At 39.6% G+C, this 27,223-nt stretch overlaps 1 protein-coding gene across 1 annotated transcript in view; it reads left to right on the top strand.

Moving 5' to 3' along the window:
• The first annotated feature begins 13,862 nt into the window (after positions 1-13,862).
• Positions 13,863-27,223, top strand: part of UBE3C (ubiquitin protein ligase E3C) — a 69,663-nt gene continuing 56,302 nt past the window's right edge. Inside the window, exons 1-2 of the mRNA XM_005528527.3 lie at positions 13,863-14,171; positions 24,507-24,560. Coding sequence (XP_005528584.1) covers positions 14,106-14,171; positions 24,507-24,560 — 120 coding nt within the window. The 5' untranslated portion in view covers positions 13,863-14,105. The remainder of the gene's footprint in view (positions 14,172-24,506; positions 24,561-27,223) is intronic.

The following is a 27,223-nucleotide window of genomic DNA, read 5'->3' as shown; positions in this document are numbered from 1 at the left end:
TGAATGAATTTTATTTTGGTACTGTCATCACTACAGAGGTAACAGAGTTTGTTTTCCTGTAGGTTTTTTTTTTTAGTTAGCTTCACTTGAGACAAATGTTCCAATTGTGTCCATACTGTTCTGCATTTATTCATTTGTCCAGCAAGGACAAGTTTTATACTCGTAAAGGTTGATCTATTGAGCAGCTTCATAGTGAACATGGAAGTGCTTTTCCTTTTGGATTCCTAGAGGATTTGTAGGCCCTGACTGAACAGAGCTGGTCTGGGTTCACATTACCTTGTGACTGTGTAAGTAACTGAGTGTGGGCTACTTTGGCCTCTTCACCCCAGTGGCCTATCAACTTCAGTTCAAGACATTATCGCCCTAAATTAAAATTTTCTGAGTGTGGATTTGACTATGACTAGAAACTATATTTCAATGGTGATGTCACCTAGCTTTCCTGTAAATACCAGTCACCTGTCTATTTTCTTTTAATTCTGAAAGTATTTTATCACTCCATTGCCCGGACACCAATAATTAGAGCTTTTTTTAAGCTTTATTTTCATTGAAAAACAATGAAACACCAGTTTCAGGAAGCCTCTAGATGATCTACCACCATCAAAATAACTTGAATTCTTGACATTTCTCCCTCTTGCCTTGTTTTTCCTTACCTGTCACTTTGTATGTTTTTACAGCCATATTTTTTGTTTCCATATTGCAGCATTTGATCCTGCACATTGTAGCAGTGCTGGTCATTGGTGAGCATTTCCTGATCACCCTTTGCTACAGTGATCTCCTCATCATATTTTATTATCAAATGCCAGGTAAAATAGATTATATAGTCATTGTGGGCAGAAGACTTGCAAGGTACAGCAATGCAAGTACAGCAATAATTTCTATTTGAATATAATTATACTTTCTTTGTATTCACTCAGATATTTTCTTTTCCTAGAGATCAGGGTTATGCTGTGGAATATGTTACTCTCCATCAGGCTTTGTTATTTGAGTTCTTGAGATTAATGTTCTTAAAATCAAAATACAATCTACAGAAGATGTCAGGTCTTGGAAAATTGTTGCCAGAGACACTTTATTTAGTAAATTAGCAATCAGCAGTGACACATTGCTGTAGGGTATCAAGTACAGCATAAAACTACTCTGCAAAACTGTGATTGAGTAGGAACAGTCTGAAACTGTTCCTAAGTAAAAACTAAGTGAAGAGTTTTTCTTGAGTTCAAAAGTTAAACATATCCATAAAATTTGGTTCCCTTGTCAGTTTTGCATACTAGATAGCTAGTGTACAGTGCAGGGCCAACAAATTCATGTCTAAGGCTGTATAATTTTTTGCATCCCAGGATGTTTTATCTGCTTCTGTGGCTCCTGATGGCAGGAGATTTACCTAGGAATTATATCAGTTTGGTGTAGAGTCAGGAAGAAAAATCATCATGGACGTTTCTAAAAATAACTTAATTATAGCTAACAACTAGCTAATATTCAAAATCTCATTATCTCTATAGTCAGGCAAGTAAATATCTGAAGATTATCTGTGGTGTAGTACCTGGTGACTCCCAACCATGTTAAACACATCATGTCATTGCAACTTAAGAATAAATAAAGTGGAGGCAGGAGATTTAGCTGGCTGCCAAATAAATAGCATACTCACCTGAAAATTATTAACACCAATTCTAAGCAATAAAGAGATCAGATGCATGGGCCAGTCTCCTTTTGAAACAAATTCATGATCTTCTATTCACTGAAAGTTAACTTTTAAATATACTTTTTCCAGGAAGCCTTCCAAAGGCAATCTATCCTGGAAACAAACCCAATTTAAAGAAGCTTCACAAACAAATGAAAATAGGAAAAGCAGTACAGTAATTGACTGCACTTAACCCACTTAAACTGTATATTTTTACCTTTTTCTTTATTTTTTTAGCTTTCCCTCTTGTTTAGGCTTTATGGAATTTTGTATGGTGAGGAAAAAAATCAAGATCAAGTTGTCTGACATAACCTGACTGCTTTGCAACATTACATTTTCCTTAAGATTACTGTAATCAGAGTCCAGTGAAGAAAAACTTCAGTCAAGCAGAAATTGTCTAAACTGAGGGGTCACCAGAGGTTCTCTATTGCCTGTCCAGCCTGGGGCTTGTCTTGCACATTTTTTCTTTTAATGACCATGACACACATATCAGGAATTTGCCAAAAGTAAAATGTTGAGAGACACTGTTGATGCTGAAAGGAATCTGAATATTCAGGACAATGTAAGTACTGAGTAACCAAAAGCTCTGGAAGCAAAATCTGGCTCCAAATTCCATTGTGCAAAAGTGTCCTGCTTTAGGGGAGCCATGAGAGGGACTTTTGCTGTAAATTGAACTCACCAGCTGAGAATGTCTGAGGAAAAGGAAATCAGGATGTATCAGTGAATACCAGGACTATTAGGAGACAACAATATTGTGCAGAGATGAGAAAAGTGAATGGAAATTCACTGTGCATGGAATTCACAGAAGTACTTCAAAGAGCACAAGAAAAGTTTTAATTTGACAAGGGAGATCTGCTCTACAACTTGTCACCCAGCTCTGGCCAGATATCCTGACAAAAACTGTGAAGAAGGGTTAATGAGGTGATTCTGGGAGTGGGGAGATGATCTTATAAGAAGACACAGTGGTTCCTAGAGGTGGCTTGAATGAGCCCAGTTTTGACCACCTGTCAAACTGATCCTGCTCCCTAAATCAGCAGAAAACTCTTTGTATTTTCTGCTGGGTTATTTTACTGATTTAATTACCTACATTGAATGGCCAGACAAGAGCTAGAACCAGTTGTGCAGGAAATATGCACATGGACAGAAGAGAGAAGAGGAGGAGGAGGAGGAGAAGGAAGAGGAGGAAATCAGGCATCATCCCTTCCAATGGCAAGAAGCTGATGGATTGACTCAGCCTGTTTCTGGAAACCTCACCTAACTCAGCAGAACAAGGCTTGCTCAGCCTAGAAAAACTCGACAGGGCAGAAAGGAGATTTTGTCTACCAACTTTCAACCAGGTAAGACAGAAGCCAGTGCTATTGCAAGAATAAATGGACATAAACTGGCCATGAACAGAGCTGGGCTGCAAGAAGAAGAGTGGTTTTAGGCTCCATGCCAGCCAGATTCTGCAGTTTCTAACGGGATTAGTCAGGAAAATGGGAAAGGCATAAACACTGAGGGACACCCAATAAACATTCAAGTGAAAAACTTAGAACAGAGAGCATTACTTTTTCACCCACAGAGCATTCATAAGCATGCAGCAGCAGGATTCTGATGTTGGAGGATGGTACAGAGGCCATAAAGATAAGTGGCCTCAAACAGGGAATGGCCAAACGCCTGAAGGAGAAACACATCAGTCTCTGCTTCCAACAGTCTAAGTATTCCTAGGATGGAGCTCCATAAATTTGTGCAAAGGATTATATGTAAGGAATGTGTGGTAGCAGGGAACCAGAGTGCATGATGCAGGATGCCTTTTCATGTCCTAGATCCAAAGTGTATGGATCACTGCAGAGGCAGATGAACTAAATTCCATGTTCTGTGTTCCACAAAAGACCAAACAAGCATTCTTATCTGGCCAAAATATTTCCTAGCTTAAGACTAGGGTATCAGATAGTGTAAAACAAACACAGCTCGTAGGCAGGTTTTCCATTTCTCAGTCAAAAACATTTCACTTTTATTCTTCACCATCCATCACTTTGCTATTACTGATTTCAAATTCTGTAAAGACTAATTGGTAAGCACAGAACATTGAACTGATGGAAGTGAGTATTTAATACAAAATCCAGTTTTATAGATCTTATATCCATTATTTGATTCAAGTAATTTAATTTTAATATTACATGTTTGTGTTCCAGAGACACATAATACACAAGATCTAGCAAATGGTTGTACCTCTGTTACAGAGTTCCACAAAATACTATATTGCCAAGCCAAAATATTGAAAAATTGTGAATCAGATCCCAATAATCAGGACACATCCTTAAAAATATATTTCAAAAGGAATCAAGAAAATTCTGACTACATTAAAGTCAATGACAAACCTTTTGTAAAGTCAATGACAAAATCCATATAGGATTAGTTTTAACTGCCTTTTGTTTTTTATGAGCCTTCAGGACTCACCTACTTGCCATTTCCAGTCTCTGTAATCAAAAAATTAATTTTCCTCTTTAATTGACTGATGGAGTTTTCCCATAGTCTAATAAGTCCAGGAGTTGAGGCAATAAGAAGAGGACAAGTTATCATAAGGTTTGTGCTCTAATTGTCTTCAGTCAATTGGAGAACAAATTTTTCTTTTAAACTCATCCTGCAGGAAAAGGGTAGCGTCTCACAGGGTGATTTGATTAATTGGACAGGAGTGCTCTGGAATCAAAGGCTGTGAGTATGGCCCAGACAACCCTGAGCAAGTGGAAGGACCAAGCTGGGAGGAAGAGTGTGGTGGAGATCCCAGCTGAGCTGTCTTTATCATTGTGCCTCAGGGGAGAGGTGGGTGGCAGCAATGATGTCTGCTTTTGAGACTGTCCACCTCCTTCCTTGCTGCTGCCACCTTTTCTGCCCTGCAGAGGCAGGAGCTGCTGGTCCTGTTTGGCAGATGGCACAGGCAGGGGTGCAGTGGGAGAAGAGCTGTCAGATTGTGACTTCATCTGTGCCTGGTGTCACCCCTGCCTGCTGGGCTGCATGTGGGATGGAGGAAAGCAGATTACCCTTGGAAAATGTTTAATTTCAGGCCACTTATGTTCAGTTCAAGCTTGACACCTCAAACAATGGCAGCAGATGATGCAATTTACAGAAAATGGATTTATCTTCTGTTGATGTTCACTGACTTTATCTTTTAGACTTGACTGGCTTCATTCCTGGGAGCTGCTTCATACAGGAATGGTGATAATGGAGGAGTGAAAACCTCTCTTGAGGCTGGAAAAATCCATGGAAAATAGCTGGAAATATCTGCTTGGAAGATAAGAGGTTAGCCTAAGAAGGGGAAAAAAAACCACCAAATCTGCAAGAAACAGGAATGACAGAAGGGGGGCCAAGAGGGACAGAAATGTTTTAAACTAAAAATAAACCTCAGTTCTGAAACTCAAATATATAAAGCTGTCTATTAAAAAATAGTACCAGATTACATCTCTACAGTGCCAAATAATTAATAACTTTTAATAATAATCCTTTTAATAATCCTAATAAATTTGGATTTCATCAAAATCTTGTTGTATATCATTGTTTCAAGCAAGGACTGTGAGTTCTTAAGGGAGACCAGCACCTGTGTTAAAATGTACACTGCTGACATCTTTCCCAGGTACATCAATTATAATTAAAGTGTAATAAGCATGCCAGGATGGACTTCTCAGGCACTTTCATGCTGGAGCCCTAGCATTTAAAATTAAATCCATTAATTGTAACTACTGTACATTTGTGATCTCTCAGATAGCGTACAAACTAATTCATTGCTTTTGCAGACATGCCAGTCTTTGTTAATTAAGGTTTGTGATTTATTTAATTTGAGCAGGAATGTATCAGAGTGCCCCAAACTGGACTGATAAAAGTTCATTAGTTCGTACTGTTTAAGACAATTTGGAATCTGATAATGAAAAATGTTTCTAGGCGCCTGACAAAAATTGATTAGCAAAGTGGGCTCTAATTGTTTAAAGGAAAGCTCCATATTTTCTTCAACCCACCCTTCTGAAAGTTCATATGTTAAGAAGCTCTTCTCACTCTGAAGTGGCTCTGAAATACATTTGAAGATAAAAGGCTGATTTAAAATTATTATTGGCATTGCTTAGGGGAGGAGGGAGCCACTGTGCTGTCATCATCTGGAAGGCTTTATTTCTTTCTTCTCTTTCCATACACAGCAGCCAACACCACAGACTCTCAGTGTGAGTCAAATATTAACAAAACTGTTCCTCCAAAAAAGTATTAAGATAGGAGTTCCTCTGCTTTCAAATGTGAAAGAGAGCTGAAGAGTGTGGGACTGATATGACCAAGTTGTGGCTTAGAGGAGACACCCCTTTGTCATCAGAAAGAACTCAGCAATAGAACAATAATCCTGACTACAGACAGGTGAGTCTCGTCGTGAGGATGGCACTGGAAGAGTCACAACTGATCCCAAAAGGAGCCCAGAGCAACCAGATGAGATGCAAACAACTACACCATAGCCATTAATTTGGTGAACTTAGTTACAGTTAGAGAAGAGCTGGGGCTAGAAGGGACCTGTGGACAAAGCAGGACAACAGATAGCTCAGCACATTATGCAGTATAGGTTTGAATGTCCCTAAGCATGGAGGTTTCACAAGGTATCCCTCTGCGTCCCATCCAGAATGTTTCACCACCAGCAGCATGAAAAGTTTCTTCCTAGTATCTAGCTGAAAATAATCTAAATTCCCTCATTGTTGTGTCCTTGCAGCTTGTGTCCATTGCAACTTGTGTCCTCAAGATGAGTTTGGTTCCACCTTCACTATACACTCCAATTAGATGGTAATAAAAATGCAGCAAGGTCTTTCCTTCAGCTTCTGGTCTCAAGGCTGAACAAACCAAATCCTTCCAGCCTCTCTTTGTATCATACAGTCTAGTCCCTCATTGAGTTGTCAGTCCTCTGATGATTTCCTCCAGTATTTCAGAATCTTTCTTGCCCTGAGGAGTCCAGGTTAGTGAAAGTACTTGGCATTTAAACTATATCCCCCGAATCCTGTGGCACCTTCATCTCTTCCTAACGGCACTTTGAAAATCCAAATTTACTGGAAGAGATCAAAATAAAAATGTCATTTCTGTGTCTTTTTCTAGAGTAGATGTTAACTATAGTCCTTAGAATTGGCAAAATGAGAATTATTCAGCAGTCTCTGACACTTTTCTCAACATCCTTCTGTGACACTAATAATAATCCTGAATAATTTTATTGCTCATTTGTCATTTAGGTCTTAAAATCTGTTTAGAAGTGCCTAAGCATCATTGCTCCCACTTTAAAGATAAAGGATAAACTTTTTCTTTATTGTTTTATTTTCCTTATTTCTTTATTTTCTTTACTGGCTTGTTTTCAGTTGCATGGAAAGTGAACTGACTCCAGCTAACTTCAGCCTTGCACATGGCAAGTGCCCAGCCTCATAATGAACTTTATCAGCACATCAGTCAATCAGCACATCCAGCTACCCAGAACCCTGTATAAGGGAGGAGTTTAGAAGAGGAAGGAAGTGACTGTCTGTGTGGAGATGTCTAGATGAAGAGGTTAGACCAGATGCCTAATATTTAGACAGCTAAAATTAGATTACACTGAGGTCATGTATAAAGAAATATAAGAGTAGGTAAGAGTAAAATTCAGGAACTTTATTCTAAGGCAGCATAAACCATCTTTACTCCTACTGAATTATGTGTACCCATGCTCATTTTTATCAATGGCAAACCTAAATGAATGGATCTGAGCCATGCAAAATCTAAAATTAGAGAAGAACCTATACAGCTCATATAGGATTAAGCCAAAACACCCATGCAGAAAATTAATCTGAATAACTTGAATGGTACACAGATGTAAATCAGAACAATTTTTCAGGATCTCACAGCTAGCTGTAGTAAATTCTCCAGAGTAATTTTAAATATCAGAATACTACTGTGTTTGGGGTTTTTTTGTTTGTTTGTTTGTTCCATTTTTTTGGTTTTTTTCCTTTCTTGTAATTATTTTCTGCCAGATCATAATTTGTGTCCCTTAAATACCTTTTGAACAAGTCTTCAGAATATGAATTTACTGGCTGCTTTTAATTTCAAGCTGCTTCCAGATGAAGACCACTTCTACATCATAAGAACTGGTTAGGGAAAATCTTTTAGAAAAATTTTTAGGAACATTTCTGAGTGGACATGATACTGACAGGTGTTTTAATTTTTTTTTAACTGTTACAGGAGCCCAGGCCTTGTGCAACAAATAACCCATCTGAGTATTCATACTTAATGAACAAAGGTTGGGGTGTACTGGGATCTTCTTCAGACATTCAGGACTGTTAACATTTGTAATTATGAGTAATTTCTTATGAAGGACCTCTTTAAAGTCTTTTGTGTATTCCTGCATGAAAACAGATCCATAAATCCTTGTATCAATACATGCACATGTATGTATCCGTGTGTGTATCTGCTTTTCTGGATCACAGGGAAGCTCAGGTGACCTAATTTAAAGAAATAAACTGGTCTGTTTTTTCTCAAACCACATGAAAGATTTGAGTTCTACAAGGTTCTTGTTTACACGGGCACCAAGGGAGGGTGAAAATACTCCAACCAATTTAAATAGGAAATTAAATGGAACATGTTTTAACAACAGCTAGATGTGTACTCACCCATAGCACACATGTTTCTCTCAAGATAAAATCAGCATGTTGGAATTGCTTGGAATGCCAATTTTTATAGTGCTTATGTTTAGGGAAAGCTTCCAGGTGTATCAAAGGTGAGCCAAAGATAGTAAGGTAAGTATGAAGTTATGTTTGTGTTCACTTGAGGGTAATTATTCTTTAAAATTGGACTTTCGATAACATGTAAGAATCCTGAATGCTGCATTCCTATTAAAATAAATAGTTCAGTTTTAGGCAGACTTGAAAAAGATGATCCTAATCTTTACTATTTAGCTGAACATCTTTGCAGCAATAGTATTCAAATTAAATATGTTTATATTTTTAAATCCCAGAAAAGGAAATAGGATTTATGGTTAACTAACATTTGCCAAATAACATAATAATGTCTCACAACTATAGCTCTAAAAATATAATGTGCCCTTACCCCCAGTGCTCCTCAGAAGACTGGATTCTGAAAATAAATGATCTTGCTCCATCAAAAGATGGGAATGAAATGTAGGCACCTCTGGGGGTGGAATTTTGCTATGTAAATGTTATAAACAAGCTGAGACCATAGGCTAATAACATTTTTCATCTTAGAAACTGTGGACATAAGGTTCCTCATCTCTTCAGCTCAACATGCCTTTAGAGGAATAAGGTGTCAGTACTGAGAAAGGTAGCACTTGTTTGACTTTTTTACATCCTTAAGAGTAGGGACAGCAGGCAACAAATAGGTATTTGTAGATTTCTAACTGAAACCCCCAAAATCTCACTGAAGCAAGCCAAGAAAACATGGAATGGCAGCCCAAGACTGGAATCCAAAGGCATCACTGTAGTTTGCTGATGTGATTAGCTTTGTAGTACAGGATGGAGCCTGTCCATTTTTCAAAACTGGGCCAAAGCCTTGAACAGTTGTTTTGGTAATGTAGATGAGCCTTCAGGTCTTAATAGTTCCTACAATTACTGCTGAATCTGGCCTTGGCTCAGGAATAAACTCCTTGTATTGAAAAGATTTACTATCCTAACTATATCTGTATCTCAATTTAATGAAAATGTTAAGGATAATTTGATGGTTTCTTGCCAGTGTAATTTTAAATAAAATGTCTTCATTCCTTGGCAGTGTCTATTGGCATTCAGGTTTAACTAAAGGAAGTGCTTAAGTGAAGTGCTTTTTACATTACAGTCTTGCCAGTGTCTTCTCTGATAGAGTAGATTTAATTTTCAGTGTTTTACCCTGAGTAAATAAATTAAAAAAAAAAAAAAATACCTCCCACTGTCATTCCATATCATAGCAAACCTTACTAAAAGCATTACTAAAAATCAAATATTGGCCTATCACAGCATTTGGACTAATCTCAAGCCTCATCTCCTGTAAATTAAAGCATTTCTAACTTATTTACTGTTAATTTTTATGCACTCCTGTAAAAAAAATCTTTCTGTACCTTGGGAAATAATGTAGCACATAATGAGGCGCTGTCAGTGCATCTTAGATTTTCATCTGAGTTCAGCAAGTCAGCAAAAAAGTTTAGGACACCTTATTATAATTGAATAGGGAATGGAAAGTAATGGTAAGGTGCTGACAATTTGGCCATCATACCCTACAGAACTTAGCAATTGCCAAATACAATCTTGATTGTTTACCCTGTCTAAATCAGGAATGTGTGTACAGAATGAGGCCCAAAGGACAATGCATCAGAACTTAAATTGTTTGTGGATAGTCTGAGAATAGAAAAAAGATTGTAGATATAAAACAGTGTTCATTAAAAGGGTAAAACATGTGTAATATTTATTTTCCTTCTAAAATTTAAGTGCCATTGATTTGTTTTAGTATGTAGAAAGAGCATTTACAAAAATAAAAGAAATCTCCCTGACAGAGACAGAGTGTGCTGATACTTACATTAAGGTACCAGGAGCTCATAATTTTAAAAGTTCATAAGTCACCTCAGTAATGTTATCCTTGGCACCCAGCACAACAACTCAAGATCTTTGTCACTGTTGGGAAGGAACGATTTTTCTCGCTATTATTGCTACCCACCAAATCTTCATTCCTCTTTTTCTTCTGCTCAACAAGAGACATTCAGAAGTGTCAACAGGAGACTTTTAGAAGATGGCTTTGCTCTGAGCCACTCACAGTGAAAAAAGGAAAATCTTACAACAGCCATATGGGCACCACAGATTTTTCCTGTCCCTAGGTAGGTACCTAGAAGCAGGCCCTGGAGACACTCTATAGATAAGTTTCTCTGTAATGTGATCACACTTTACCCATATTTTCTACAACTGTGAATGTCTTTGTGTTGCTGTTTTAATTTCTGTGGTGTGCATTTACAAGAAAAAAGTGGTATTTGCACACACTTGGGAAACTTGATTTCAGGGAGTGAAGAAAATATTGAGGGATATTAAAGATGATTAAAAAGATGTCATTAAAAGATGACATATTTTAAATAGACTGCATCTGATAAACAACTGGACCAAGCCACCTGTACCTGGGAGCAGTGCGTACACGTGTGCAGAGGCAATCACAGGGCACAGAACTGTGACTAGGAGAACACAAAGTCTTGTGGAATGTGTAATAAAGAGATGAGAGGGAAAGATTGGAGCAGGTGAGGCAGGTGAGTTAATACAACACACACACAAGAGCAGTATTCCTACATCCTTGAGTACGTGTTTGTCAGGGCCCTGGATTGCCCTGAACAGCTTCATCTGGGGCCCACACTCACTCACCCCACTGCTCATCGGTCCATCCAAGCTCAGGTGTACCTGTCTCCAGCCCTTCCTCCTGGAGGAACTGTGGACCTACACCACTGTCTGGCCTCTCAGGACTTGCCCACTAACCCTACCTGGGGCTGTCAGTGAAACCTGTGTGACCACTGCCAGGCTCTGCCCTCTCTCTCTGGATCCTGTGGAATTATGTTCTGACCTGGGAGGGCATGGCCTATGCTGGGGTCATGCTGGGAGCATCCGCTTTGCTTCCTTCATGGAACAACCTGTTCTTGCTGCTCCCTGAGAATATTAAACCAGTCATGGCCTTGAGGGCAAATCACAGAATCACAGGATGGCTTTTGTGTTGGAAGGGACCTTAAAGATCATCCAGTTCCAATCCGCCTGCCATGGATAGGGACACCTCCCACTAGACCAGGTTGCTTGGAGTCCCATCCAGACTGTACCTGAACACTTCCAGGGACAGGGCATCTGCAACTTCTCTGGGTAACCTGTGCCAGTGCTCATCACCCTCACAGCAAAAATTTCTTTCTAATATCTAATCAGTACCTACTATTTTTGGTTGTCCTGTCACTACATTCCATTGTAAAAATTTTCCTTCCATCTTTCTTGCAGGCTCCCTTCAGGTACTGGAACACAAGGAGGTCACTTCAAAGCCTTCTCTTCTCCAGGCTGAACAACCCCAGTTTTTCCAACCTTTCCTCAAAGGAGAGGTGCTCCATCCCTCTAATCATCTTGGTGGCCTCCTCTGGACTCAATCCAGCATGTTAATGTCCTTCCTGTGCTGAGAATGCCAGAAATCATCAAGACTTCTCAGATGCTCAAAAGCTGGGCCTGTGTAATTTACCAACCACTTCTGTAGAAGGTAAGGACCAGGGTCAGAAGAAGACCTTGTGTCCTTCTGACACTGAAGCTGGAACGTGTCAAATGTGTTTCAGTGAAAACCCTTCTCCAAAGAAACTCTGCTCTCTGTAGTTTCATGTTTCTTTGGCTTCTTACATGAGGAGGGATTGAATCACTAAGTTGTCTTTGCTACTGATAAAGATGGCACAAACTCATGACCTAACAGATGGATTCTGTGCTAATCAAAATTCATTAACTGCTAGGGTCACCTAGACTAGTCCTTTTTTTGTCGGAGACTTACAAAGTTTATCAAGGCCAAAGTCAAATTGGAAAGAATCTTGTCATGTTTGGAAAAAAAACTTACTATGTATTTCAATACAGAGTGGTGGGATATTTCATCAGCAATGCAATGTGTTGAAACTATGAACAAACATTTGAGTGGTATTTCACAATACCCTAAACCCCACCTGCATTTGTAAACAGTATTTAAGGCAGCCAGGCTTGCTTACACTGAGACAATGTTATCTGGGGAAATCCCAGGATGATGCTTACTCTTGCCAAGCACTCATTCCCATACAAAAAGTCTGAAATTTTAAAATTTAGACTCTTCTGAATCATCCAAATCCAATAAAATATGAATAAATATTTCATTTGCCAATCAGCTTACAGTTACAACAGTTAAAGAGCATTGTGCTCTTGGTATGAACAACTGCAAAGCGCATACATCCTCTCCTGACATGGGTGCTTGCCATTTGTTTGCTGTAATATGCTGATGTGAGAATTCGTGAGCTAGAGCTTGTGAAATCAGATTTCCACTGAAGGGAATGAAAGCTGGATTTGGCCACCTATATTTATTTACCACCTTGAGCTGCAGATTGAGTAACTGCTTTCTTTTTACTGCTGTTGCCTGTGCCACTTTTCTATCTGGAGGAATGCAGTCACTATGTTGAAAAGATGGAGAATGGGCTAAGAAATGTAAAGCAACCTCAGGTGTAGTTTCACCAGCCAGGTCTGGTGCTTTTACATTACAGCCTTTTTCCACTCCTCATCAGCTGAGGTCCTATTCCTGAGCAAACCTCTGTCATGGATTTTTTGGGTGTATTTTCATGTATGTATTGTCAGGACTACACAGAAGCTTGTATTGGTGTGTTCAGTGTCCAGTCTTCACCCTGATCACGAAGTCTTTGCAATGGGGCCATGTCCATCACATGCCCATCTCTTCCTGGAGAAGAGGAGGCTCGGGGAGGACCTCATCTCTCTCCCTACAACTCCCTGAAAGGAAGCTGTGGCCAGGAAGGGTTGGGTACCCACTCTTAACACAGGACGACAGGAACTGGCCTCAACTTACACCAGGGGATGTTCAGCTTGGACAATTAAGATTTTTTCACAAAAAAGGGTGATTAAACATTGGAATGGGCTGCCTAGGGAGGTGGAATCACCGTCCCTAGAGTTGTTTAAGAACTGGATGTGGCACTTGATGGAGGTGTTTGGTCAAAAATTCGACTCGATGATCTCGGGGGGCTTTTTCAACCTTATTTACTCTGTGATATGTTTTTGCTACTAAAAGTAAAAATTACATATATCATATATATATATATATATATATATTTACATGTGCGTATGTGTGCAACAAGTATGTTCCCACAGCCAAATGACGCTGAGGAGGGCAGCCCTATGCCAAAGCCCGGCTGCACCCTCAGCTCGGTTCTCGCCCCCAGCGCAGCCCGGGCAGGATGCGGCACCTCAGCGCAGTCCAGCCCCAGCCGCCCCTGCACACCCGCAGGCAGCTCCCGTGGGGCCCGAAGCAGGGACGTTTCCCGTGGAACACCCGCAGCCGAGACAGCCCTCCCAGCCAGCCGGGACAGTCAGGACAGCCGGGCCAGCCAGCCGGGCCAGCCGGCGCCGCTGAGGGCCGGCGCGGGCCGGGGGCGGGGCGGCGGGCGCGGCCGTGTGTCGGGGGCGCGCCCGGCGGGCGGCGGGCGGCCGCCATCTTCTCTGCGCGGCCGGCGCGAGCGCTCCCTCTGCCCCCTCCTCCGCTCCCTCCTCCTCCTTCTTCCTCCTCCCACTACGCTCCGCCGTGGCCGCCGGTCAGGAAGAGGGCGACCGGGACAGCGAAGGCCGCGGGGAAGGCGGGGAACGGGGGAGCAGCCCCGCGGTGGCGGGCGGGCCGCGGGGCGCCAGCCCGGGGGGTTCGTGCGGCCCCTCCGCTCGCCCTGCCGGCCGGCCGGGCCCCGCTCCCCATGGGATAAGCTGTAAACATGTTCAGCTTTGAAGGGGATTTCAAAACAAGGCCCAAGGTGTCCCTCGGAGGAGCGAGCAGGAAGGTAAGGAGCGGCGCCCACCCGTGCGTGTGTCTGTGTCGGTTCCGCCGTCCCCCGCCCTGTTATCGGTGCTTTTACCGTCGGGCCTTCAGAAATGGGAGCAGCGATGACTAAGGTTTAATCGAGGGGAAAAACCCTCCCCTCCTGATGATGTGTTTATCTCTGATCTCCGTGCCTCTCTGTTATTATTTTTGTATAATCAGGCCACACCATCCCAGGCTTGTAGTGTAGTAAGAATTGTGGGAAACGAGGAAATGTCTCTTTGGCTCGTCCCCTCGCAGGCAATCGATCGATCCCGGGTGCCGTGGCCGGTGGCACCTCCCGAGCAGTCGCTCTCCAGGTCTTCCCTAGGGAAAGGACTCGGGAGACCTCCTGTCGTTTCCCTCCAGAGGGAATGTCTGGCGTGGACCTGCCTCGCCGGAGGGATGTGGGACACACACAGCCTCAGACAACCCGAATTTCTGGGGGAGGTTCATCCACGTGAGCCGGGGCTGCCGGGTTGGTCTCTGTCAAGTTTAGGTCCAGTCAATTTGTCGTGCGCAGGGTGAGTAGCAGTTAACTGTCAGCTGTACCAGACTATTTGATCTTCTTGTGTTTATTGATGGGAAAGAAGCTGAATTATTTATTCAGATCTTGCTGATTTAACGTGGTAAGCAGATGTTTAGTTCGAGCACTGAAGGGCACAGGACTTCGGAAGAATGACGGAAAGGACAAAGTGTTTTTAGAAGCAGCCTGATCTGTAGGGGTCACTTTAATTCACTGTGAAAATACCGTGTCTCCCCGTTGTCATTGGAGATGACTGTGTGGGAAGCTGATGAGTGTTTCCATTAGTGTTTTTGAATTTTAATGGAGTAAAAAGTCTTAAGTTTTTATTACTGTGCACTAAAAGCAAGTTTGATTCTTGGAAACTTTTAAGGTTTGGCAGTACAGTGAGGAAATGGGCAAAAATACTGCAGTATGTGATACTAAAATCACAGTGAAGTTTGCATTTGGGCATATTGACTTAATATGAAGAGATTACTTACAGAACTGTATTTAGATTATGCAGCTTTTCCTGTGATTCACCTTCAGTTTATCTTAAGACATTTCTTTTCATTAGGTCACGTAAAGTGGCATTACATGAGTCAAAATGCCATGAATACTCCCCAGCTTAAGTAGGAGTTGGCAGAACATGCTCTGGTCCTCAGCTGTACACTTCAGCTACTTTGCAACTTTTGACCCTGACTTGCTCATAGTGTTTCTTGCTGAACATGTTGCCTCCTACGTAAACAACTGTCATACCATCTTATTTTACACTTAACAATTCATGAAAATGTATCAGAATTATGTCTATTTTAATTATATGGGACAAATTTATTAATGTTATGCAGGCATAAATTTCCAAGGGCAAATATTAGCATGTAAAGGACTGGAAACGGAAATTGATGCATAACCTTCACTCTGTGCAGTAGAGGTTGTGGTTCATGATGAGATTGATACTGACTGGTGCACAGATTTTGTGATTTTACGTTGGATCACTGAAGTGTTTGTGCTGCATCAGTGCAAATCAGTTACACGCAGCTTTGGGCATCATGGTTACATAGACATCCTAGAGTGTCCTTGAAATAGCTGCTTATTTTCAGAAGCTGTGTACAGTACTATTGAAAGAATTTATTTAAACAGTACTAAAAACTACTAAATGCAGTTTACCTGAATTTCTGTGAAGACATACTACAACAGAGATTGCTGTGGGAAGTGTTTATGTGGGTTCCATGTGATGCCTTAAGATTTTAGCTCTTATATTTTTTCAAATCCTATACAGCATTAGTGCATAGCTCTAAACCCCATATAACTGTCTTCACATTTTGGTTAGACAAAACAATCCCTCTGGGCCTGTTACTGAAGGACACCCTAGAGCATCAGGCACTGAAAAGTATAAACAAAAGTGATTTCCGTGGGGGGAACAAACTAGGGGGAATATGACTTTATTACTTGAAGCTGTAAGTGGAGGATTAACGCCTAATATGTAAATAGACCAAACTTATATCTGTCTGAAAAACTCGTGACCATCAACTATTTTGGGTGTAGCCCCCTGGGGAGGCTTCATCTGCCTTTAATGTACCTGAAGGCCCTTCAGTAAATACATCTGCTGTTATCTTTTAACTTTGTCTGGTTTCTGTTTCTAATTCTGTAAGCCTGAATTAGGCATCACATGAGTTTCTCATTATTTCACATCATAGGCTCCTTGTGGTCATGTTTCTCATATGTATTGGCTTCATTTTTACAGAAAGCTGAATTATAAATTATTTCCTTTCAGCTTTTGGTACATAATCAAAAAAACCTCATTTTTGTGACAGATGCCCTTGCCCTCTCAAATGGTGTATAATTTTAGAAAGATCCAACACTGTACCTCTGCTATGCTTTCAGTAGCTAGCTGGATACTTAGTGCTGCCTATTGTGATTCCTTTGGTAGAAGGCACAGAAACACTGGGGCATTCTTAAGCAGGCTGCTTAAGAATAACTCTGTACCCAGTTTGAGGAAGTATCCCAAATGTGGTTGCATCACTGCAGAGCAATGACAAACCCCCATGTTCAGACATGGGGAACGCTTGTTTGAGGAGCCAGTCAGTGCTAAAGATGCCAGTGGAGTCTGATGTGAGTATAATTACACCAAAATAGTGATCAGCAACACTATTAGAAGTGTGGTTTTGCTGATGGAGCTGCAGGTGCAAACAGTAAGTGTGTTGGTCATGGCTCACGTGTGTTGATGCCTGTCGGGCACCGCCATGTGTGTATGTAGTGTTCCCTTAGGCCTCACAAGGGACTGACTTCAGTGAGTTCTATCAGTGGAAGCACAATGATAGAAGTAAAACTGGGGACTTGCATAGTTGTGACAGGCAATTGAATTGGCAAAGAAGTGTGCCTTCTCATCACTAGCTTGTATGGCATTTTTGAATTACAAAAACAGCTTTGGGTCTGTTTTTGCACTGTTGGCATTTTATATTCATGTGTGTTGTGGTCTGAATTGTGTATGCTCTTGAGAGGCACTTCAGTCCACCCATATCAAGCACCACTTGTTTTTGTTCTAGTCACAGGCTGCAAATTAATGTTCTCAAAATTACTATCTCAGTGACTGATCCTTTCAGAATATTACTGTAGCATTATGATAATACATTGTACAAAAGTGTAAAATTGTCAGTGGTATTGTCAGTGCTTGGGCTTTTCCTTCCATACCTACTTTCAAGAGTCTGCTGATTCATCTGTTGACCCTGTGTTTTAGGGTGTAGATACAGGATTTTATTTACACTGTGACAAGCTAATTTTAGAGGAGTTTATTTATTTATTTTTATTTTTGGGGTAGTTCATCATCATGTTTAAAGCATGGTTCTTTGCTTTATGAGGCTCTTCAAAAGAAATTTTCAAATTTAGTTTAATTGTAACTGGCAAACCAGTTACAATTACAATACAATATTTTTGTGCTTCTTAAGTAAAGTACCCTTCAAAAATGGATGCTGTTATTGGAGTTCAATACAGGAATGTCTTGAGTTACTCACGGACATTTTGTACAGGACAGTAATTGTTGCCTGGAAGGCTGTGGCTGCAGAGTCTGTGGTGTGTTAGGCAGGAAATGCAGAGCTGTGGATGGCTTGGGGTGCAGCTCAGATTGGCCTCACAACCCAACTGTGCAAGGGACTGGAGCAGATGGTCCCTTCACCTGGCTGCTTCCCAGCCCATCCCCTATGTCCCGTGCAGTGAACATATTTCTGCTAGGTGGAGTATCACCGCGCCTTCTGGGGACAGCTGGCAGCTTTCACTGATTGTAGCATGACATTCAACACAGCACAAAATTGGTTGAGCTGCATCAGACTGATTTGGGACAGTCAAGCCTAGTGTTACTTCATTAATTTTAGTAGTATTAAGAAAAATCTGAGGTAGCAATGCTTTACTACATCCATACAGGGGATCCCCAGGCCAGTGCTGAGATGTGTAAGGGGTTCCACATGGTGGGGCTCCACATTGTTTGATCATGTTGTAAAACATATGAATGACACCTTGGAAGTCTAACAGGAAAAATGGGTAAAAGAATATTAAGTCAAATGTATAGTATCACTTGAGCTATCTAAACCATGCTTTTACAAATCATAAGACTGTTTAAAATAGAGTATTTTTAAATTATAATGTATTATGAGATGATTTAAAAAACCCTCTCCTTTTTCAGAATTTATAATACAGATGAATTAGCACGGTCATGAAAGTGAAAGTGAAAACAATTGAGTTTGGGGTTCTTTTTGATCTTTAGGTTTTTTGTGGAAGCCATAGAAGCTTACTAATGAGCAAATATTGATGACTCCAACTGTATTTTAAAAAGTCTCAGTAATTTCTCTTAATATGGACATTTTTACTAATCAGAGACCTTCAATTTACGAATTTTTTTTAATTTTAATTTAGTAGTTACTGATTTGCTTTCTTAAATTAATAGCGTGACATTAAACATTAGATTCTTGTTTATATTTCCCCCTGCTTTCAGCTGAACTGCAGAGGTAGAACTCCAGAAGCACTTTGCTCTTTGTTGTCTGTATTCTGCACATGAAATAACTTCTTGTGGAACTGAAATTTTAATTTTACAAACATTAGGCTGTAAAATTGCCAGTGTATGGAGAGAGCTACCCATGTTTGGATTAGTTATTGTGGTAGATGCCTGTAGGATGTAAGTATTGATGGGACAGCTAAAAAACAGTTTTGTTTCTCTCTTACTGTTTGATTGATTGATTGAGGAAAATTATTAATAATTTTAGGAAGGAAAAATTTTTACTTTATTATAACTTGTTTGACCCTACACCATGCCATAAAGGAAGTGAAATGATGCTAAGGATTTATAGCATGGGAATTCTAGATTGGAATTATAAATTGAGTGTTTATTTTTGAATGGTAGAAAAGAATTGCAGTGCTTTGCTCCCTAAGAGCATTGTCCCGTCACACAGGCACGCACGTAGCTCTGTGTGCAGGTACATACTCATTCTGAGTCAGTCAGAATCTTGCAGTGTCACAGCATAAGTCTTGAAATACTCTCAGAATTTCAGATCTGTGGCATGGAAGTATGGGCAGACCATCATGTTGTATAATAATGACTGCCTGTCAGTAGGAAAATGCAGTTAGTGCATCCTTTATTCCTAGGCATTTTTTCTTTCTCTGTAACATTTGAAGTTCTCCTCATTTGAAAGCAAACTACAACAGATGGAGTTGTAGTTAGCTGACAGCAGTGATTACGCTGTTGTTTTCAGTTACATGCTATTTTTTTACATTCAAAACAAAAAGTTTCTGCATTTATAAATACATTATCCTGGCTTGTTCCTGAGAAAATGATGAGTCAGAGAATGGTTGGGACTGGAAGGGACCTTAAAGATTACCCAGTCCCAACCTCCCTGTCAAGGGCAGGGACACCTTCTACTAGAAATGCTCACCGACAACTCTGTGTACAATATACATCTTAAAAATCCTGATAGGGACAAACTGAGCATAAATGTAAAAGCAACTTTCTCGTATTTCAGTTGGCCTCTAGAGCCTCCAGTCAAATTCTCTTTCCACCCTGTGTGGTTTTGTGGGTACCAAGATAGAAGAGGTTCCAGATCCTCCCTACATCCCACAGTAGATTTCAGCTAAAATGCCAAGGTGTTTTCTAGTAAGCACTGTGACATTGTCTTCAGCAAGGCCAGGCTTTGCCAGGTCAAATGCCTCCTCCTGGGCATAGATCAAACTCCCTTCTTCTGCAAGATTGTCTGCTCTACTTATAAACATAGCTCTGATTATTTACATCATTATTAAGAAGAATCACAAACTGGTTAAAAGCAAAATATTTCAAGCTGCTGAACATACTCAGACATGTTCAATGGAATTTAAATTATTGAGGTTCAGTTCAAGACACTGTAAGCCTTTTAAAACACAAATTTCTTTTACTATTCAGATTTAAAAAAAAACCCAATTAGAGTTCATCTTGTCTAAAATAATTTCAGGAAATAGAAGCATTGTTGAGAAGGTGGGGGATATCTCCCAGTGGCCACATTTGTTCTGTAAAAATAAATGTTAGAAAATTTTCCATTTATTTGCTGGAGTTACTGAATACTTTGTTGAAAGGAATTTTATTCCATTAATTGCTTAGGTCACTTAATTTGTTTTGGGAATTTGGGTACTGATTTTTATGTGGTTCAAGTTAAATTCAGCTGTAAAGTTGTGTTCTTCATTTTAAGGGAATTAAAAAAGATTCAAGTTCCTGGAATTTGTAGATGAAAACCATACAAGTTTTTATAATTGTCTCCAAAAACTAAAAGGATCAAGTGTTTATTTGTTTTTTAAAGAAAATTTCATAAAAAGTCATGCCTTGTACTTTGCATGACCTCTTGTAGTGTGAAATACAAAACATTCTCGGCTACTAACCAAAATAAACCCCATTCATTTATAAAGAAGCATCAAACATTAATTAATTTTTTTTTGCTTCACTGTGTTATTATTAGGTTTTTTAAATATCAATGTCTAGCTAGTACCTGAAAATAATGATTCCATTTAATCTTTGCATCTGGGCATATTTAGATTTTAAATTTATTTGCTATATGATAGCTTGATTAACATAGCTGTCCAGGAGCGTTCAATTTCAGATTTTAAGAGTCATAAAATATTAGAGATGTTGGAAAGGATTTAATTATATACATTTTGTTTTTATGAATCTGGATTTTGTGCCAAGAGGGCTGAAAGTTTATTTGTTTCAAGACAAAGTGTTCAAATGCAGAAGGAAAATAATAACAGTTTCTGTATTTGTGTATCTTATTCAGTCTTTGTCTAGGATATGTGAAAACTAGGAGTTGTGCAAATATGCTTTTGCAACCACAGAATGTATTTCAGCAAAACAAGGATAAAAAAACAACTTTAATTCAATTTTTTTTTTTTTTTCATTATGAAAAACTTGAACTGCTGTTTTTGAAGCACTGACATTGACTTCGTTCCACAGTCAGATGCGGCTGATCTCAACTTCTGCCTTGTAGCAGTTCTGCCACCAGAACTGGTGTGTTGAACACCAGTTTGCTGTGCTGAACAGCGCAGTACACGGAATTGTACATTATCCCCATCTGCAAATTTACATTTCACATGTTACTCAACATTTCTTTGGCGGCACTCGCACGTTTCCCTCTCTGGGTACTGTCCTCCATCTGCTTCCGTGTTTTCACCTCTTTCCTCCTTCTGCCTTACCCTTTGAGTCATCGTCTGTAATGTCACACTGTATCGCTGTCACATACGCTTTCTCTGCTTTCTTGTTTCTTTTGCCGTGCCTCACAGAAAACTTCTCAAATTGGGTTTTCATGGTGCTGCAGCTCACATGCTAGAGCAGAAGGTCGGTTGTCTTTTCACTGCTGGAGAAAGCATCAGGCGGGAGAAGGACTGCCACATGTCTCCCACATTGTATGAAAAAACACACAGATGGTCTATTCCTGTTCTGCACTTGGGAGGGCAAGCCCTGAAGGAAGGAAGATCACATCATAAAAAGTCAGGACTATGATTCAGGGAATGGCTTTTCACTCCTTTTGAGGTAGGGGTGACAAAGTCAGGAGAAGCTCATGCTTTGTTCCCCTTACCTTGCCTGCCTGCCTGCCTTGATAGGAGGACTCAGCACCTGATGTGTGCCTGTCTGGCAGGTGGAGAAAGACGGTGGCATGAGCAGCACAGGATCAAGGAAGGTGGGGAATAGGAGTGAGCCTGGTGTGATTTTTGGGAGTTCCATCTCCTACTGTGAGGAGCCCTGCCTGTCGGCAGCAGGAGAGGTGCTGGAGCTGCTGCTGTTGCTGGCAGCAGTCAGGAGACTCCGGGTGGGAGTTGTCAAACGTGCGTTGTCATTCACAACCAACCACAGAACAATAGCTACTGAGTCTGGCTCCTTTTCACAGTGCTGGTTGTCAAAGTTCAGGGAGGGTTTCAGAGGTGACTGCAGTTACCACTCTTTAAGAAATTATTTTGGTAGCATGGCCTTTGTATTGGAAGATTATTTCATGTTTTTTTCATCTCTTTCCTACAGCAGGTTTGTTTTCATTTGCACGTGCATGGTTACTTTTTAATTTATGCAGAGACATTGTATTCCAGCTTGCTTTAGTAACTCTAAGGGGTTATATTTTTCTTGAAATTAATTTAAATGTGTTCTTTAGTCATAGTTATGATCTGTATCATAACTGTGTATATCTTGTGAACATGAGTAACAGTATTATTTTACACATAATAATTAGCTAAAGGTGGGATGTGCATACCTGAATATTTTATTGTCTTAGGACAGTTCTTCCATTTTATTTAATTTATACTTTAACAAGTTGGTGTTTTTCTTTACAAGTACTCAAAGCAAGTATGTGGCTGACTAAAAGCTTTTGTTAGTTTCAGAGTGGATTGGATAAAAGACTGATTGCTACAAAGAGACTCAGTTCTTCATTAGTGAAAAGCTGGTGATACACTAAGGATATGCTGCCCTGTTATATCTCCCTCCCTCTTCAAATGATTTGAAATTGTTTCTGTTAAACCCTCTGGACAGTTATTTTCCTTTATCTACTAATAATTTGTATTTTATGTCTTTGCTTTTGTTTTTTCATACCATTCTCTTCTCTATTCACACGTAGCAGTTTATTTTCCCTTACCTGTATTTTGTTCTGCTTTTTCTTCCAATTCTCTCTGAAGTGTAAGGACAAATTACAAAATGTTGTTTCTAAGCAGAAATGCACTTTACATGGTGCTGTCTGCAGAATGATCACTTCTAAGCTGGGACATTTCGCCAGCTTCTTTCAGGTATTATCTGTTGAAAAATTCCTGAAACTTTAAGCCATTTGTTGGTTATTAATTTAGTACCTTGTTTTGTCTTTGTGTGTGCCTTTCTGTACTGCTGGATTGGAGATACATCATCCTTGTGTATGGACTTCGTTACTACTGTGTTTAACATGTGGAACAAACCCTGTCTTTAGAGGGCAATAGCTGTAGTTAGTGGTGTCCTTGGCCATAAATACTGTCTTTAGAGGAAAGATGGTTAACCTTCTTGTGGGATTTTTTTTCTTTTTCACTCTCTTGGTGGTCTGTGTTAGAGTATTTTCCATGGTAAAGAAACAAAGAGAATCATGATTTTGCTTCCTCTATCATCAAAAAAGAAATTCAAAAGAGTTTTGCTATAATTTTTTTTGTATCTGCTGATAGACACTGAAAGTATTTGAGCGCAGTTGTTTCAGTTGTAGTTGAATATTTTATAAACATTTGTTTGCCAACTTCAAATTGATTTTTCTGTATTAAAATACAGTACATTTTCAGCTTAAGTGTTTTTTAATTTCTTGGCTTCTCCAGGCTAATAGGGGCATACAGAGAAAAACGAAGTTGTCATATGTGTCATGGTGTCAAAAATTGAAAATAGTTTCCTTAAATCTGCTGTGTGTTTTCAACTGGATTTGGGAAGGTGCCAGGGTGCTTTCATCTCCTGTTGCCTGCAGTGGAAACTGAATACTGTGCATCAAAATTGAATTATTTTGTATATTTCCTTGGAAATTACCCAGAACCATCCAGTAAGAGACTCTGGCAGATAAAGCTTTGATTATATGTTGTAATCTATGATCACTCATATAAGACTGTGGTTTAAAAGCTGAAGCAGGTTTTTTTTTTGTTGTAATAATACTGGGTCTTGAGGCCTCATAAATAGTTTAGAGTTCTTGTCTTGGTGAGATCACTGTCTTGCAAGTTTTGATGCATAGCCTTAATTTGGGTAAAAAGTTCAAAATTTTAAAAGAAAAAAATCCTGTCGTTTATGCTGTGTTTCTCTTGACATCTTTTCTAGACAAGCTTTGAGAAAAATGATAAGTAAATATTAGAGCTTCATGCTTTTTTGCAAGTTAGACAAAAGCGTGGGGCTTTGGAAGAGGATGTGATTGCTCTGAATGTGCCACAGCTTGCTATGTGCACCTGGGCCAGGGATTTATGTACCCTCCAGGCAAGGAAAACACTCAGACCTCTGGTATGATCTGGTGGGACTGGGACCTTACTGTGCACCAGCTCTGCCGTTTGTAAATGGGTGATGTTTGCAGGCGTGCTGAGAACAGAAACTTGGACAGGGATCAGTACAGTTTGCTGCTCTTTGCTGGTCCCTTTTCACAAGGACATAACTTCCTTCCATCACTGTTTTTTTGGGAGGGCTGCCTGCCATGTGTTTGTGAATTCAGAAAATGATTAACACCTGCTTTTCTCTGATTTACATGTTACGCTTTTTGAGCAATCCCTGAAGTCTGCATTAAAAATCCTGAACACTGTTGAAGCACGTTTGAATGAAAATGCAGTAGTATCTTTATTTGTGTCTTATAGGAAGAAAAGGCTTCTCTCCTTCATCGTACTCAGGAAGAAAGGAGAAAACGAGAGGTAAAGTAACCTGTAAGCGTTAGCCTGCCCACTGGATTTTTCTTTGGTGTTACACTTACAGTGCAAAGTACTTCTGCTGCAGTCATACTTAGTTCAGCAGTGTTTCCTTTCAGTTTGCAAGTTCCTCGTAGTCTTAAAGTGTGCTTTACTTGGCAAAACAATTTGAGTGCTTTAAGATGTTCCTTAGAAGTGCTTTTCATCTCAAAAGAAGGTAAGCATACACTGGGTGCAAAGGGAAGTTTCCCTTCTATTTTGGTGTTTATTTGATCTAGTCTTTGTTGAGAAAAGATAAGGATTTAGCTAATAAATTGCAAATTTTACCTTCTCCATAATCTACTAAGGGCTGCTCTCAGCAAACTTTCTTCTGCTCCTGCTTCTGCTATGGTTTCTTGGCTGACCTTAAGTACTTCACTTCCCCAGTGTGTGCCTCAGTTCTGTGAAGGTAAAAATCACAACAGTGATTCTTGAATGCTTTGAAAGTGCTCAAATGCTTTGAAATCAGTTGATAATTAAGGAGCGGTGAGAAGCTGATGTGTGAGGCTTTAAGCAACCTTAATACTGATTTGTAATGGACGCTTATTACTCTGGAGAATTCAATCTGGAATAATGCAAAGGAGGAATAGGCACTGAAATGAAGAACCCAAAATTTAGTAGTATGGAATTTGAGTCCATGTTAATTTTGTCATTTTCCCCCCACCACTCCCATATAAATTGAAAAAAATTTAGTGTTAAATACTGATTAAAAAATATAACTATGCAGGTTTCATGCTCACAAAGAAAACAGCTCTTTGGCCCTTAAAGATGTGTTTGACCCATGCTAGATTAAGCACAAGTTCTGCAGTGGCTTCTCAGTTTTAGTGGACTGCTTTTTTTGCTCTCCAGCTTGGGTGTGCAGTTATGGACTTAGTCCAAGTCTGAATGTACCAGGATTTCACCTGTTTATTTAGAATTCCATGTTATGAATCAGCTTTATCATCAACAAGTCCTTAACAACATATGTAAAAGTTCTTCTTTGTGGTCCATAAACCCATTCATTTGCCTGTCTCTCCTTGGCAATGCTGATGCAGAGCCATACCCTCATCTCAGTGGAGGTACACATGTGCACTCAGTGATTTGCTGTGGCATGGAGCACATTTTTACCAAATGAATGACTCCTCTGAGAATAAAATCAGCTATGGCTTTTTAAAACTGCCTGTAGCAGAATCTTAGCAGTGACCCCAGACTTAAAACCTTTGCAATTAGGAGTCTCTAATAGACAGTTATGTGTTCTGAGATAAAATCAGTACCTAGATAGAAGGATCTGTGTTTTAGTTGAGCCTTACATTATGGTTATGAAGAGACACCACCTCTCTGAAACTCTCTTCTGATTGCACTTTTACTGTCAAAACTTTGGAGAGAGAAATACCCTTTGGCCTATCAAAATTTTGATTTTGGCCCATGATTTAGAGGTAGTTTGAGTCTTCAAGAATCTGCTTATTCAGATAAGTTGCTTTAAGAACCCAGGTTTTCCAAGAAAAATAAATTAGGCCTTGGGTAGCAATTTTGTCTGGTGTTCTCTCTGGTCAGTTCAGGTTGTGCTTTTAAGTTGGATGTGTCTTTATAGGACAATAAATTGGAAATCGAGGTTTTGGGACTTGGAAGTTTATGTGAGATTTCCAAAAGTATTTTAATTAAATTTATGAAAACATTTTGATGTTTTGTTTTGCCTGGTGACCCTCAGAATTACAGGTTCAATATAGTTTAAGGATTGATTAGGTTAAAATATCTCTTTTTAAAGCTGGTTTCTTAATCCTTGTACTTTTCCTTTAACCAGAAGTTGAAACCAGCTTTGTAGCTCTATGTTCATGAACAGCTCTTTATTTCCCCTCTTTTATTCCCTAACAAACCATATGGACATTGTTAGAAATATAATTACAGTAGCCATTTCCCATAGATACTTATTGTAATGGGATATGCCTAGGGTATTGGCAGGGAATCCTCCAAGAACTCTTTCCATAGCATCTCAAGCTGGCTTTTAGTTCCTCTAAGCCATTGTAGAGGGGTGATTTTTTGCTACTCTTTCCACCTGCTGAGGAAGATGTCATAAAAGGATTCACTAAATATGTCTGGTTTGGAAAAGAGACTAAGAATTTTTATTAATTTCTATATTTTGCTCCTGGGCCACAATGAACTTTAAGCCTCATTATCCTTTTGACAGAGGTACTGTCTCCAAATAACTGATTTTTTTAATGGTTTTCTCCAGATCTAAACTGTGCCAGCATCATAATACTTTTATATTATTTGAATGACAACAAATAAGTGGGTTGTCAGTGTTTACTGCTCTATGCAGAAAGAGGAATGGTGTCACTGAATTTGATGAATCCTTCAACACTTTTCAACATAGTATTAAGACTTTGTCTAATGAAATGCATTAAAAATAAAGTGATGCAAAGTAATAAAATATTTATGTTGATTTCTGCAGTACTACAGATTATTTTGCAATATTTAATGGTAAATTTGCATTTAAAAACATAAAAAGCATTATCACTGATATATGTGTATTGGGTACAAACATTAAAATAATTTATTTTACTAATCATTACTGCATAATTTTCATTAAAAGACCATATTGAATACAAATATATTTTATAAAATGGTAGAAATGAGAGTCAGTTCTGTGGTGT

The sequence above is a fragment of the Pseudopodoces humilis genome, chromosome 1 (assembly GCF_049639895.1).
Source record: "Pseudopodoces humilis isolate 2021_Gansu_Grassland_sample_001 chromosome 1, ASM4963989v1, whole genome shotgun sequence".
In the NCBI taxonomy this organism is placed as follows: Eukaryota; Metazoa; Chordata; class Aves; order Passeriformes; family Paridae; genus Pseudopodoces; species Pseudopodoces humilis.
Note: the sequence above shows the minus strand (reverse complement) of the source record. Positions and strands in the feature narration are given on the sequence as shown.